Source organism: Cucumis sativus, chromosome 2 (assembly GCF_000004075.3).
Source record: "Cucumis sativus cultivar 9930 chromosome 2, Cucumber_9930_V3, whole genome shotgun sequence".
Taxonomy (NCBI): Eukaryota; Viridiplantae; Streptophyta; class Magnoliopsida; order Cucurbitales; family Cucurbitaceae; genus Cucumis; species Cucumis sativus.
Window position 1 is genome coordinate 6,867,010 of NC_026656.2, and position 15,273 is coordinate 6,882,282.

At 30.1% G+C, this 15,273-nt stretch overlaps 2 protein-coding genes across 2 annotated transcripts; both read left to right on the forward strand.

Annotated features, from left to right (window-relative positions):
• Positions 1-2,466: 2,466 nt before the first annotated feature.
• LOC101203608 (GDSL esterase/lipase At5g33370) lies at positions 2,467-7,086 on the forward strand. The gene is made up of 5 exons (XM_004152758.3): positions 2,467-2,811; positions 2,901-3,028; positions 3,673-3,915; positions 5,829-6,081; positions 6,509-7,086. Exons 1-5 carry the CDS (start codon positions 2,562-2,564, stop codon positions 6,739-6,741), a joined length of 1,107 nt encoding a protein of 368 aa, XP_004152806.1. The 5' UTR covers positions 2,467-2,561; the 3' UTR covers positions 6,742-7,086.
• A 3,313-nt stretch (positions 7,087-10,399) lies between these two features.
• On the forward strand, positions 10,400-11,643 carry LOC116401970 (transcription factor bHLH14-like). Its single transcript, XM_031880534.1, has one exon. The coding sequence runs from the start codon at positions 10,502-10,504 to the stop codon at positions 11,468-11,470; it is 969 nt and encodes a 322-aa protein (XP_031736394.1). The 5' UTR covers positions 10,400-10,501; the 3' UTR covers positions 11,471-11,643.
• The last annotated feature ends 3,630 nt before the right edge of the window (positions 11,644-15,273 follow it).

Here is a 15,273-nt window from a genome sequence, read left to right on the forward strand (position 1 = left end):
CAATGATTTTTTTCGAGACATTTTATATTTGGTATATGATCTTGAACTAAATAACACTTTGAAAAAAAACAATAAAAGATTTATGATTGATTAAAAATAAATATCATGATTTCAAAAAATATATATATAAAAGAAAATTTGTAGAAAAAAAGAAAAGAAAACGATGAAAAGGAAAAAAAAATTGCAGAGGAAGAAGAGAGAAGAAAGAAGATGGAAAGGAAAAAGACAAACTAGGAATATTTTTTAAAAAATGGCAGGCTTCATGGGCTTTTTGATTTGTTACATGAACCATAAATATTTTAGCGTTTTGTTATATTTGTAGAAATTAACATTTTCTTAAAAAAAATTATTTAAAATGAATTTAAAATTTGAACACTTACACGTTTGAGTTAAATATTTTTATAAGTGTCTATATACATAATTTTTTCAAATTTTAGTTTTGCGCATTTTCTTTAAAATGAATTATTTTTCAATCTCAATTTTAAAAAATACATTTTGAAAAGTTACCAAACACTTCAAATTTTTTTAAATGATTTTTTGTTTTCAAATTTAAAAACTTCAAAAGGTAATCCAAACACAACCTAAGAGAGAAAAAACATTATTGAAATATATTATATTCTCAAAAGGTTATTTGTAGCAATTTCCCTATTCGACGAGAAACAGATGAAAATTAACATAAAAATCACTTTAAAAACATATTTATTTGAGCGGACCATTTAAGAGTATATTTGGATTGATTTTTGAAGTGTTTAATTTTTAAAATAATTTATTTTAAGATAATTTGAAGTGTTTGACATTAGTTCAAAATAACTTTTAAAAAAATGAGATTGTGAAATAAATCATTTTAGAGAAAATACATGCAACCAAATTTTAGAACAAATATCTATTTTTCTTCCTCTCTCAAACAAATCTACTTTGCCTTAACATCTATTAAAGAAATAATTAGGACATCAATGAAGAACATGATCATTCAATTCATGAAATAAAGATGAATGAGGAACATAATCGAATTGCACACCTTATTGTCTAGTTGATATAATATTGTCTTGAAAAAATATTGTTCTTATTTATATTTTGTCAATTAGAAATCAACTATTTTTTTAATGGTTATATATTTACATTTCAAGATATTTATGCTTCTAAAAATTGAATTGTCCAAAAAATTAATAAAAGAATAAAATTATTGTTTCGTTTCAAGTAACTAAAAAATTAATAATTTCAAAATAACCTGCCATTAATTTTAAAATATATTTTTGAAAGGAGTGTGTATTTCTTTATAGAATTAGTTCATAATGTTTAATAGTCTTTTATGATAATTTAACTCAAGTATAAACATTGTTAGTGTAGGAGAAACCAAACACAATTTTGCATATAAACATTTATAAAGAGATTAAACCAAACATGTAAGTGTTTAGATTTTAAACTCATTTTATAAAAAAAAAACAAATTCAAACGTAGGCAACCTAAAATTGATAGCCACATTCATGAAGAATTCCAAAATGAATTTTGAGATGAAAAGTGGTATTTAGATGGGCCAACACAAGCGACGCTGTCACACATGCTTTTGCAAAATATTCCCCGTTGAGAGGCGCAAGAATTCATTCTCCCTCGTACGTTTGAGAGAACATTGGTAATCCAAAGAACCCTTCTCTGGGAACAATCACAGCGTTCTTCGTAGTTATTGGAGCCCCTAATCCACTCAAACCAAAACCTTTTAACGGAGAGGAAGATGAGTTTTATTAAACAATAAATCACTGCTAAAACGACAACCAAACCTTTACTGCAACTAAGTCTTTACTTTCATAATTAACATGCTGTCTGACTGCACAATATATGATTCTTCCTATGTCAATTGGAGCATTATTCACTATATATGAGAAGCAATAACTCACAAAGCTAATCTAACTATTTCCTACCTTAGATCAAATGACAACTATATGTCATGTATTGCAATTGATCACACAACCTTAAGCACAAATACAACCATAAATATTCAAATACACAAAAAGAATCCAAAGAAAGTTTATGAAATTATAATTAATTAAACGACATGATCAAAATCTCACAAGTTACAACATGGGAGAAAACTACTGTTTAAGCTCAAGCTAGAATCACCTTTGTTAACTCATAATCAACATGAAACCCAAGGAGGAGTTTTCTTGAAACTATTACACTCATTTTCTTGAATGGTCATTCAACAACCTTTGTTTTGAATCAGTTGGTTCTATTAAAGTTGTATATAACTTTAATGAAACTACAAAAACAAAAAGTAACACACAAAAAAGAAAAAAGAAAAAAGAAAAATTAATCTAAAATGAAATAATGATAAAATTACTTCACATGGAATGTTAAATTGGTTTAGTGGTCCGAACCCAACCCCCACCCATTTACATTGACACAGCTTAGAAACAGCAAAGCAAAGGAAAAGAAGTTGATTGTATTACCAAAGCCCTATAAATAAACACCCACTCTCCCACTATTCCCAACACACCACGTTATTCAATTTTCCTTTTCTTCACAATTTTTTTTCTCTCTTTTTCTCTTCCTCCCATTTCCCTAAAATGGAGAATCCTTCTCCTACATTCTCCCTTTTCCCAATTTTGGGTTTCATTTTGTTTTTTCTTGCTAGCTTTGTTTGTCAAGCACAAGCTAGAGCTTTTTTCGTCTTCGGAGACTCTCTTGTCGACAATGGAAATAACAACTACTTGCTCACCACCGCCCGAGCCGATAACTACCCATACGGCATTGACTACCCGACTCGTCGGCCCACCGGACGTTTCTCCAATGGCCTCAACATACCTGATCTAATCAGTTTAGTTTGTTTTCTTTGTTTTGTTCCTGTCACATTATCATATAAAAGTAATTTAAGTAAGTGAATGTATGTGTTGTGTTTGTTTTAGGTGAGGCAATGGGATCTCCATCTACATTGCCTTATTTGAGCCCTCAACTTAGAGGAGAGAACCTTTTGGTTGGTGCTAACTTTGCCTCTGCTGGAATTGGGATTCTCAATGACACTGGAATTCAGTTCGTAAGTTTCATCATATCATTTTCTTCAAAATTTGCCTCTCAAAATGTCACTATATTCATTGTTAAAATGGTAACTGTCTTTTTTTTCAAACTCATTTTATTCCTTCGGAAGTTAAGAAGTCAAAATGTCATAATCTTGCTCTCAAATTTGGGTTTTGTTTCTTAAATTGAAATGAAATCAAAATTTAAGGACGACTTAAAGGTTTCCTCTTGAAACTAACTTAGAGATTGAATAGAAACAAATTTGAAGTATTTTTTGTTATTTGTTTATTTTATTATATATATATATATATATATATTTGTTGAATTCTCTCACTTTCAAAATGCCAATATTATCATTATCCAAAAGTTTTTTTAAACTCATTTCATTACCATCATCTTTTTCTTTTACCAAAGAAAAGAAACGATATTTGGATACACACAACAACCAATTGTTTGAGGAGTTTCTAGATGAAAGTTATGATTGAGCAATTGATTGAGATGCAGAAAGTTAAGTAATCTAAATTATACACCCAAATATTTTTAAAGAAAGGCCCTAATACAGAAAAGCTCGAGTAACCTCAATATAACTCAACAAATTACCACGAAAATGAGAGAAGGATAGAAGACTATTGATTATAATGAGATGATGTTTTGTATTTGCAGTTGAACATAATAAGAATCAGACAGCAATTGGAGTATTTCAGGCAATACCAAGCGAGAGTGAGTGCACTCATTGGAGAAGAAGAAACAGTAAGGCTAGTGAATGAAGCTTTGGTTCTCATAACACTGGGAGGAAATGACTTCGTAAACAACTATTATTTGGTCCCGGTCTCAGCTCGCTCTCGCCAATTTACTCTCCCTGATTATGTTGTTTATATCATCTCCGAGTATCGCAAAGTCCTAGCGGTAAATGACAACTCCTTTCTCTCGTTTTCTTCCTTTTTTAATGAGTTGTTTTTCTTTTCTATGTTGTTTTTTTTTTGTCGAAATTTGTTTGTGACAATTTTTCAAATTCTTACCTAAAACAAACCATTTAAAAACATTTAGAATGTTTGACTCCTCGAAAAGGTTGAGTGACTCTGTATGACTCGAAGGCTTCACAACTAAAATAATAATAGCAATTTTGCATTTTAAATTAACTACACTTTTACATCGTATATGATGAACGTAGGAGTTCACTACTTTGTTCCTTCTTTCAAATACCGTTTTATGGTTTTGTCAACAATGTATGTACACCATAACACAATTCATAGGTTGTAACCTAGAGACAACTAGTAAGGTTTTAGGTATGATGATAGTTGAGATGTACCCTTTTTTGATAAATTAAATGATTGGACCATGCTTTAAGGACATGTTTGAATTGATTTCCTCGAGTTCTTAAAAATTATTTTTAAATGAATAATAAATAATGTTTTACGTGCTTAATTAAGTTAATTGAAACATACCCTAAAACTTATAATATTAAGCTTTACTTTAATTATGTTTATAAAACTACTACAACATCATTATATATTAGATTGTGTGAAATAAAATTAATGTTGGAAGTTTTTGGGAACATTTAGCTCTAACTAATGAGAGTAAGTTTTAATTTGGAAAAGAAGACATTTGTCATTAATATTCTACTCTTCTACACTCTATTTCTCCTTCCATTTTTCTTTCAAAAAATTATTTGATATCATTTTTTTCTCCATGGACTTCGATATATAATTATATTAATTCTATCCATATTTTTAAGGGTTCAATTTAATTATTTTTTGAAGTGTACGTACATTAGTTTATTAAATTCTAACCAAATGTCTTTAAACAATACTAATGAGGGTTCTAATTTACTTGGATGTGACTTCACATAACCACTGACCTCTTAAAATCAATATATTTATTTAATCAAATGATCATGATGAAGAAAAATGAAGAAAAATGACCACATTTTGCATACATAAACACAAAGGTTTTTTTTCTTTGTTTTTTGTTTCTTAAATTGATTCAAACAAGTCCATAAATGAAAATAAAATTGTTTGTTGGGTAAAGAGAAGTAGAAATGAATTAATGGGGAAAGTGGGGTAATAGCATTTATGAGAAAAAGAAATAAAAGTGTGCATTATAATAATGTATGAGACTACGAGTAGAGGGAAAAGTAAGTAATGAGACTTGATGTCAATTTGTACAATCTGTTTGGTTGGTGACTCTAATTAAAATTTCAAGTTATTTTTATGGCTTTTCCATAAATGCCTTTACCCAATTTGTGAACATTTTTTATGGACAACCTTCAACTCATTTAATCCAATATGATACTTTCTCTCTCCTTCTCTTTATATATATATAATAAATGCTATATAAAGTTATGTCAATAATATAAACCAATACATAATATTTGATTCACCTTTTATGACTTTTAACAAATTCAACTATTCATGTTTGTTAAAAAACAATTCCATTCTTTTTTCTCTATATTGGAAATCCAAATTCAGATTATGAAGTTTTAATACTTTAATTATAGTTTTATTATAAGAAAATCAAAGTGTTTAAAAATACTTTTAATAGTTGAATTTGAGTGTTCATCTCCTCTCAATAAATCTTATATTTATTCTCCACTATTTCTAGATTAGTTTACTGTTGAGTTGTTATAAAAAAAATTATTACTTTTTAGCATTTGCATTATAAATTTTGAACCATATTAATAATAATCATTATATATTTAACCAATTTCAGTTAATAAGATATATATTACCTTTCAAAGTTGAAGAAAAATTTCTCAAGTTTGGAATGGGAACGCATTCTCCATCCCCTCCTAAACACATGTGTTGGTTTTGATGATGCAGAGCCTGTATGAGTTCGGAGCGAGACGGGTGCTGGTGACCGGAACCGGGCCACTAGGGTGCGTGCCAGCGGAGTTGGCCATGAGGGGAAGAAATGGTGAATGCTCGGCTGAGCTGCAACGAGCTGCCGCCTTGTTCAACCCACAGCTTGCCCAAATAATCAATTCTCTCAACGAAGAAATTGGTTCCCATGTCTTCATTGCTGTTAATACACAAATGATGCATATGGATTTCGTCAGTAATCCTCAAGCCTATGGTATACTATTTCTTTCTCTCTCTTTCCTACTTTGTTCTCTTAAACTTCCACGTCCTTCTTTTCCTTCACTCTATAATGAACTTCAGTTTTGTTAGGTTCGGAATTGAGTGACTCATGCATTTTTAGTTTGAAATAATTAAGCAAAACACATATACCAAATCTAGACGCACCTTTTACATTTTAAGATACACAAATTCTAACTTATGATTTGATTGTGAAGTAGGAAAATAGGTTTTTAATTAAAATTTCAATATAGTTGTCTCTTACTTTTAATTCTCCCACCTAATACCTCCTTCAGTTTTATAAAAACAAAAATATTATTAAATCAAGTACTTTTGAAGTTAAAGAATGTATTTGTCACAACTTTAAATAGTTCAAAATGTTGATACGAAGATTATGGTAACCCGTAATCTGAATTTGGTGATAGGGTTTATAACATCAAAGGTGGCATGTTGTGGACAAGGGCCATTCAATGGAATAGGATTATGCACTCCAGCCTCAAACTTATGCCGTAACAGAAATGTGTATGCATTTTGGGATCCATTCCATCCTTCAGAGAGAGCCAATAGAATAATTGTTCAACAAATCCTCACAGGCACTCAAGAGTATATGCATCCAATGAACCTCAGCACCATTTTGGCTATGGACTCAAGGACCTAAAATCACACATTACTTTATTATTATTGTCATTATTATTATTATTTGGCCTTCTGTTTGGCTCTGCTCATATGCCTTCTTCTTTATCCAACATTTATATATACTTTATTGAAGTTGAGTTGTTCTTGAGTTGGTTTACCATTGGGGTTCAAAAATTATCTAAGTGTTGAGATAATTAGTTGAAGTTTTTTCCCTATTGTTTTTCTTGTGATGTGGGGGTGGGCTTAGTTAGTTGATTGTTTGTTTAATTAGTGAGGAAATGGTAGATGTGGATTAAAATTAATCCCCACTCTTGACATGAATAAGACTATTATTATTTATGTTAGTTTCAATATCTTATTTTGTTTATGAAATTTATCTTATAAATTTTGTTTCTATTAATTTTTTTTTCTTCTTATTTAGGTTTTGATATATATTGCTTGGTTTAATTTACTAAAAATAAAATCATCATTAAAACCAAATTAAATTATAGCATTAAATACTACATTTTTACATGATCGAAGTTCTCATATTAGAAAAGATCAAATGACCCAAATTGTGTACATTTCTCATTGCTAATTAAAAACATTTCTCCACTCTTTAATTATAACATTTTTTCTCTCCCTCACCTTGTAATTAACCTTGGCTATGGTGTCATGGAAAGCTATATTATGACAGTGTGGTATTAGAGTCTACTATATAGTCTCTACACTTGTTCATGTGAACACCCAAAAAAAATGGTCCATCAGAAGATTCTATTGATAAAACCCTTATTTTGTTGCATATAAAATTTTATGGAATCCTTGAGTTTAAACGTTTTCTCCAATTGTTTTCTCATTTCTCAATGAAATGGCTGACTTGTTTTCATTTTACTAAAAGCGTTCATTCCTATTGTTCATTAAACTTCAAAACTTTGCATGTATATAAGTAACATCCATGGTTTGTGTTTGACAAATAGTCAAGTCCATAAAATTCAAATGAATAAGATTCCATCCAAAACTGTAATCATACCTAAAAACGATAAACTAAAAAGTGCACCCTCTAAATATGCATGGCACCAAAGAGAATCACACTTAAGAAAATTAACCAAATTAAGGACAAGCATTGCAAACATGAGATTGTAAAAGATAGGAGTAAAAGATAAAGAAAAGGTAAATGGGGATAAATAAATCAAAAGTAAGTGAAGTGGTACAACAATATATAAGAAATGAAATCGTTGATAAGATTATTAGTTTTGAAATTGTTGAAGAAGAGGTTGAAGGTTTTGAATGGTTAATGGGTTGATGAGGCAATGGTGAAGGCCAGCTTCCATGAAAACATCTTTCTTCTCACAAGTTGATGGGCCATGTGTTCATTCACTCCAACTATTTTGCTTTTCACTCCCATCCTTCTCACCTCCTTCCTTGCCTTTTCTTTTTCTTTTTCAAATTGATCCCATAACTAAATTACCACTAATTATTTGTAATCAAACTTCTTCATAAATAATAATAGTTCATCCTTGGTTTCAATTTCTTTGTGTAACGATTTACATATAATTTGAAATTTTATTCTCTTTCTTTCTTTATTTTATGTGAAGACGTAGGATTTAGGGTTTATCTATCAATTATACTTTGTGTGAAAATATAGTGATCAAAATTAGTTTGCAATAGAGCTAGCTCTATCACTTTCTATCACTGATGGAAAGCAATCGAAGAAAAGCTAGTTTGTCAATGAAAACAAGTTTAACCCCTTGAGCTGAAAATATATTATACAAGCAACATGAAGAATCAAGAAGTTTCTTGGTAAGAGTTTTTTTTTTTTTTTAATTCTTTTTATTTAGATATATCAAATTGATAGAAGAAAGAAAGTCAGTGATAAAAGTCTATTATTGATAGGTAGTGATAGAAGTCTATCACTGTCTATCAGTGATAAACTGTGATAGAACAATTAATGGACGGTTATTTGCAAATATTAATTTCTTTTTCTATTTTCATTTATTAGGTTCATCCTATCAACAATGTTGAATACAATGTAATGGACGGTGATAAACAATTTATAGTGAAGTTGAACTTGGAATCTTGTAGCTGTCGAGTATGGGATTTCCATGAGATTCTTTGTTCTCATGCTCTTGATGTTCTTTTGGATGCTTAACATTGTTGTCAACATATTTAGGTTGTGTGCCACAAGATGTAGTACTTGTCATGGCAAGGGTCATAATTCTAGGACTTGCAAACTTAGTCAAATTAATCAATGATGTAATAATTATAGTTGCACTTTTTATGTTGTATTGCCAAATGGATTTATATGGAAATTTATGAGTGTTATTTTCAAATTGTTTATATTAATAAAACTCGTCAATGTCTTTGTTTGTATTCATCTTTGAATTGAAACATGTGGTGTATTAAACTTATACAATTATACACATTGGCACCTTTATCTTAGTGCCTACCAAAGTTACCACATTGAAACTCCATGTGTATTTTTTTCCAAATTAAATCCTATAGAATTGAATCGATAAACATTGATACCAATTTCTATCACTGATAAAAACTGATACATTTCTTTGTCAGTGTCTATCACTGATAGAACTAATAATTTTATGTCAGTGTCTATCACTGATAAAACTAATAATTTTCTAACAATATTGATAGAACACAGAGAAACCAATAGAAAGAAACTCCATGTATCAATTACATGCTATCGAGTCTTCTATTTTTAGTTATTTGTGCATAGGAAGGGACAAATACATTCTCAACCCTATTGAACCAAAAAGACCAAAAACCCACTCTCAATCATTTTTTTAATTGTAGCTTCTAATCCTCTCACTTGACCTCTCTCTAATTTTTAAGCTAATTCAACATCCGTCTCTCTTTTCAAGTCAAGAAAAGTCAAGTTAAGCCTTATTACATGTGATATATAAACTTTGATAGAAATAGATATCAGTTTGTATCATTGATAGTAAAATATCAGATTCTATCATTGATAAAAAGATATCATTTTATGTGTTGAGTATGGAAATAAAAAATCGTGATTAGTTTTTGGAATTTAAGTTTCCAGGGACTTTTTTAGTGTTTCACTATATGGTTTGAACTTGAGTTAAAAATCTGTTATGTGCTGTAAATATTTTGCCTAATTATTCTATTTTAAAAAGTATTTCTTATTAAATCAACCTAGGCATAGGCAAGTTTTGTTTTTGATTATTTTAGAATTAAGTCTTCAAGCACTCCTTTCCCCACTAATTTTTAAAATTTGTTATCATACATTTTTAACGATATATATATAAATAATGTTTTAAGAAGTTAATAGAAAATACATTTACTTTTCAAAAATTAAAAATGAAAATAAAGTTGTTTCCTAAGACGTTTAAAGAAATCTAGTTTTTGAAAACTTTTATTTAAAAAAAATCGACTACTATGAAATTAAATATTTATTAAAATATGATAAACCATACAAAGATAAAACATAATTTTTAAAAACAGAAAAAATTAACCATCCATGATAGCCATTTCCATGTCCATAAAAACAAATAGCAGTGGTTGAGTTTACACTTGAATGGAGTGTAGAAAGTTCACGTTTTAAACTTGGGACTACACTGCACCAATCATCAAACATAACCCCACCTACCTATATCATCCTATTTTTTTAAAAACAAAACGTATATCATTAGATAAGACAAGTCACCACTAAGTTCCAAGAAAGAAAAATGAGTATTCACACTCATACGAATTCATCCCTCCATTACTCTCTTATCTTCTTCTCTTCCTTGCAACCCCAAGAAAAGAAATAGAAAATAATACAATCAAGTATGGACCAAGACCTCATCTCTCCAATTCAATCCAAACTCCAATCCTTAATCCTTAACCCACAACTCCATAATTGGTCCTTCGCCATTTTCTGGAACCTCACAACCACTCCCTATTCTTCCCATTCTTGTTTCCATCCCCACTCTCTTTTCCCTTCTTCCGTCGCCCACTCCCTCATTTCCTCTCCCCATTTCCCCTTCTCCGATCTCACCACTGCCCCCGCCGTCGTCTGGCTCAACCACCCTTCTCTGTTTTTCCAACAAACCCACCGAGGGAAACAACTCCAATCCTTGGGGATCAATACTCTCGTCTCTATTCCAACCCCGGATGGGGTTTTGGAATTGGGCTCTCCCGATTCAATCCCACACGATTTCGAGTTATTAAAACGAATCGGAACCGAATTCGGGTTTAGTTTGAAGAAACCAGAGAATAATCCTTCAACCCATGTGGAAGCAGAGAGGCAGAGACGGGAGAAGCTTAATGATCGGTTCAATTCACTTCGATCTGTAGTTCCCAATGTTTCGAGAATGGATAAAGCGTCGTTGTTATCGGACGCCGTGTCGTATATTAACGAGTTGGAAATGAAGATCTCGGAGATGGAATCTCGGGTTTTGAAGGAGAAGAAGGAGAAGAAGAACGGTGTTGATGAAAATGAAATGGAGGAAGAAGCCAGTTCGAGAGATCGGCGAGAGAGGGGAATTGAGATCGATGTGAAGATTATTGGTGGAGATCGGGCTGTTATTAGAGTTGAGAGTAGGAATTTGAGTTACGCTGTGGCGAAATTAATGGAAGCGCTTAGAGATTTGGAGTTGAAGGTTGAACATGGGAGTATGTGGAATTTGAAGGATCTTACATTGCAAGATTTGGTTGTTAGAGTTCCTTCTGGCCATGGATATTCTAGCGATGAAGGTATTAAGAAAGCACTTCTTGCAATCTTAGAGCATGCTACTAACAATAATGATAACATATGAGTATTAATTACTAATTAGAGGATTGTGATTTTATATGCATGGTGTTTCATCCTAAGTTGATGACAATCAGTAATTCATGTATAATGTAATGAAGTTTTTTCATTCCTTTGACGCTAAAAGTTTTAGGTTTAGTTTTCGATTTGATAAGATTCTTATAAATTACTATTATTATTTATGAGATTTTATCAAATTATGCCGATAAAATATAATTGAAAATTTGTGTTGACTCACGTGAACAAATCTAAATACATACATGAAAATAATTAAATGAAGACAAGTGACATAGGTTGGGTTATGTTGTAGTTTTTTTCTTTTCAATTTTTACACGTTGTTTGGTTTATAATTTTCTTTTTCTCAACTCCAATTATCGGATATACTATTTTGTGTGTTTATATTCATTTTCATCTATAAGGATATAAATGAAGTGTTTAAGACGAAGAGTTTGTTATTATAGTCTTCAAATTTATAATAATTTGAATTTAAGGAGTGGATTATTTTAGTTTGAAATATAATAATAAAAGTCACGTAACTATTAATTGAAATAAATATAAATTTAGTGACTTTTAAAAGTATACATCAATATCAATATTTTAATAACGTATCTATAAATTTGAAATCTCTCTATCAAATTATAATTCTCCAACAACTAGAAGTAGTGTTTTGATTTTTTTTTTCTTTTTAGTAATAAATACTATATTTATTAGGGTTTTAATAAAAAGTCTATCCCATAGCTAACTTTTACTTTTTAGAAATATACTTTTCACCAAAGGTTCGGATTTAAGTTTTTGTTTTTCACGTAAATTTCAAATTAATATATTTTTTTATGGAATTTTTTAGTTTGATTTTCATCCTAAATTTTAGAATATTATAATTTCATTTTTTTTGTTTCATTTAAACTTTAGATATTAAAATTTTCACTTTTAACTTCTATTTTCATTAAATTTTTTCATGTATGTTAATTAATTGAAAACAATTATGATGTGAAGTTTTAAAATGAACTGATATTGATGAAAAAGTAATGAAATTTAATTAGGTAACTATCCATGGTTCCAACCACCTCTAAAATAAAAGGGTAAGGTTTTGAAATATAATTAAAACTTAAAATTCAACCGTAAAGTTTGTATGGAGAGTAAATAGTTTGTCAAGAAAATTTTAACACAAAATTTTTACTTTTGATCAATCTTAATTAAAATACAGTTTTTTATTTGAGTCTTTTAAAAAATATAACAAAACGACAAAATATTTACACTGTACAGAACAATTTCAAAAACGAAAAAAACTGATAAATCAACAATGAAAAATACTAAAAATGCTCAGTGATTAATTCACACCTAACACGTAATATATTTGGTAAACGATCGTTTATATTTGATCGTTAAATTTAAACGATCTTTTTTTTCAAGATTGTTTAGTACACGGTGGTGTAAATTTAACTATTTTTGGTAGACGATTTGGCTATTCATTATCTAACATTTTTTTTTTACAATCTTTTATATTTGTTACACGATATAAATAATCGAATAACAGTTTAAAAAAACAATAAAAAAATCTTTTATATTTGATACTTGAAATATTTTTGTAAAAGAATGACAGTTTAATGAATTTTTTTTGTTACACGACCGTAAATATTTTTTCGATTTGTTATATTTATAAAAATTAGGATATTTTGTTATCTAAAACAAAGCATTATTGTTATTTTCTTCTTCGGCATTATATAAGGTTGTGAAAATTGTATTATTCAAATTTGTTTTATATATCCTTTTTCGTCTTCTTCTTCTCGTGAGGTTGCAACGAAATTCACCACTTTCTTCTTCTAACCTTGCAATCAGTGTTCACCATTTCAACTTCTTCTTCTCAAACCATCTTCTTTGTGATCTTTAACTTCAAACAAACCCCTTTCCTCAGTTCAAAACAACAACAAAAAAGAAAAACCTTGGCTTCCAAGAATCTTCTATTTGTGACATTGCAACCTCATCAAACTTCATTCCACTTCGTCTTCTTCTTCATATGACCTTAGGGTTTTCTCAGTAACCCGATTCAAGTTTCACAAAGCTACACCTTTTCCATTTTGTTTTCTTCTAATTTATTTTTGCTTTTCATTCAATCTCTGTCCATCTGATCAAGAAAGAGATGTTAATGAAAATTTTTTAAAAAGCAAAAATATAATATTATTTTATACTAAGATGGGATTCCACGAAGCTAAGAAAGTAACGTGTGGAAGCCCCATCAAATACCCATATTTTCATTCATGGGTTTGAGCTCCAAGGGACATCAAAGTAGCCCCATCAAATACCCATATTTTCATTTATGGGTTTGAGCTCGAAGGGATATCAAAGTTTTAGAAGAGGAGAGGAGATAGTCAACAGTGAGTTTGATGATATTTCTATGTGCTGCTATCTGGTTAGTTAGTTGATCATGAATTTTTGCTAAAAGTTTATTTTGAATTTTTTCAAAACGATTTGGATTCAATTACATGTTTAATTTGTTGAACCCATTTTTACTATCATAATGTCAAATCATTTTTTACTCATAATTTTTCTTGTTGTTGGAAGTCTCCCTTATCGACTATCTATACCTACCTTCTCTTCTCATTTGATATACCACCAAAATTCTAAGCTCTCTTATTTCTCTTTTGAATTCTTTTCTTTCTGTCTACTTTAGTCTCTTATGCTTTTTAGTTTTTCGAGCAACTGGGTATCTATTGAGTGTTGGTGTACCGGTTGGTTCTGGTGCAGTTTTTATCGACGAATGATGCTGTTTTATTTTGGGGAATACAAGACACACAATATTTGTTTGTACATTCGAGCAAAGTCGCAAAACGTCTTAAAGAAAGCGAGATTCGCGACTCAACCAATTTATTAATGTGCTTCCATTTTGCAAATTTTTGTCTTACTTTGACGCTTAGCTCCACCAAAGTGCTACAACAACTTTAAGATGTTTCTTATGCTAGATTGTCAGTGTAAATCAAGGTGACACGATGACCTGAGATCTCAATCGATCATTCTACTTCGAAGGAGCTCATTTCAAGTGTTGGAAACAAAATGTGTTGTTATTTCTAACCTTGAAAATGGTTGCCACCGCTTGCACTATTGAAGAATCGTCTGTCACGCCTTGATCCACAAACTATCCATTACAACATAAAGAGTAAAGTGAAAATAAACGTGATTTAGATTAAGTCTTTGAAATTTTTGATCTTATTGCGTAGTCTAGTCGACATCTTAATACCATAAAGTTTAACTATTACGAGACAAGAACATCATAACGCAGTAGAAAAAAAAATCTTAAACCACTTCTTTTATTAACTTAAGCTATTTAGGATATACAAAAATCTTAAACCACTTCTTTTATTAACTTAAGCTATTTAGGATATACAAAATACTTTACAACTTCCTTGATACAAAATATAACAACTTAAAACTAAGCATCACACCAAGCCTTCTCACCGAATGAACATAATGCCCTTTCTTACCTGATCTGAACGCCTTGTGACCTGAGAAGGGAAAATTTAAAACATAAGTCAATATACTTAGTGGGGAGGTTTTAAGAAAACCTTTTAGAAACACATTTCATAAACGCAACATTTCAGTAAAAAAAAAAAAAAAAAGCTCACCGCCTTGTTTTATAATAACATCATTGCATAACACACATTAGTCCTTTATCATTCTCGCCGAGAGCATGGCCATTCCAACACGAAGACTCATTGCCCTGTGTTTAGACTACTGCGATGACCTTTTATGTCTACCTAAACTCTTAATGTGCACAAAACATTAGCTTAACGATAGATATAAGACTAATGGTTTGAA

Coding starts and splice junctions, on each gene's coding strand:
- LOC116401970 (XM_031880534.1), top strand. CDS start 10,502: ATGGACCAAGACCTCATCTCTCCAATTCAATCCAAACTCCAATCCTTA.
- LOC101203608 (XM_004152758.3), top strand. CDS start 2,562: ATGGAGAATCCTTCTCCTACATTCTCCCTTTTCCCAATTTTGGGTTTC. Junction 2,812..2,900: donor CAACATACCTGATCTAATCA/GTTTAGTTTGTT, acceptor TGTTTGTTTTAG/GTGAGGCAATGGGATCTCCA. Junction 3,029..3,672: donor ATGACACTGGAATTCAGTTC/GTAAGTTTCATC, acceptor TTGTATTTGCAG/TTGAACATAATAAGAATCAG.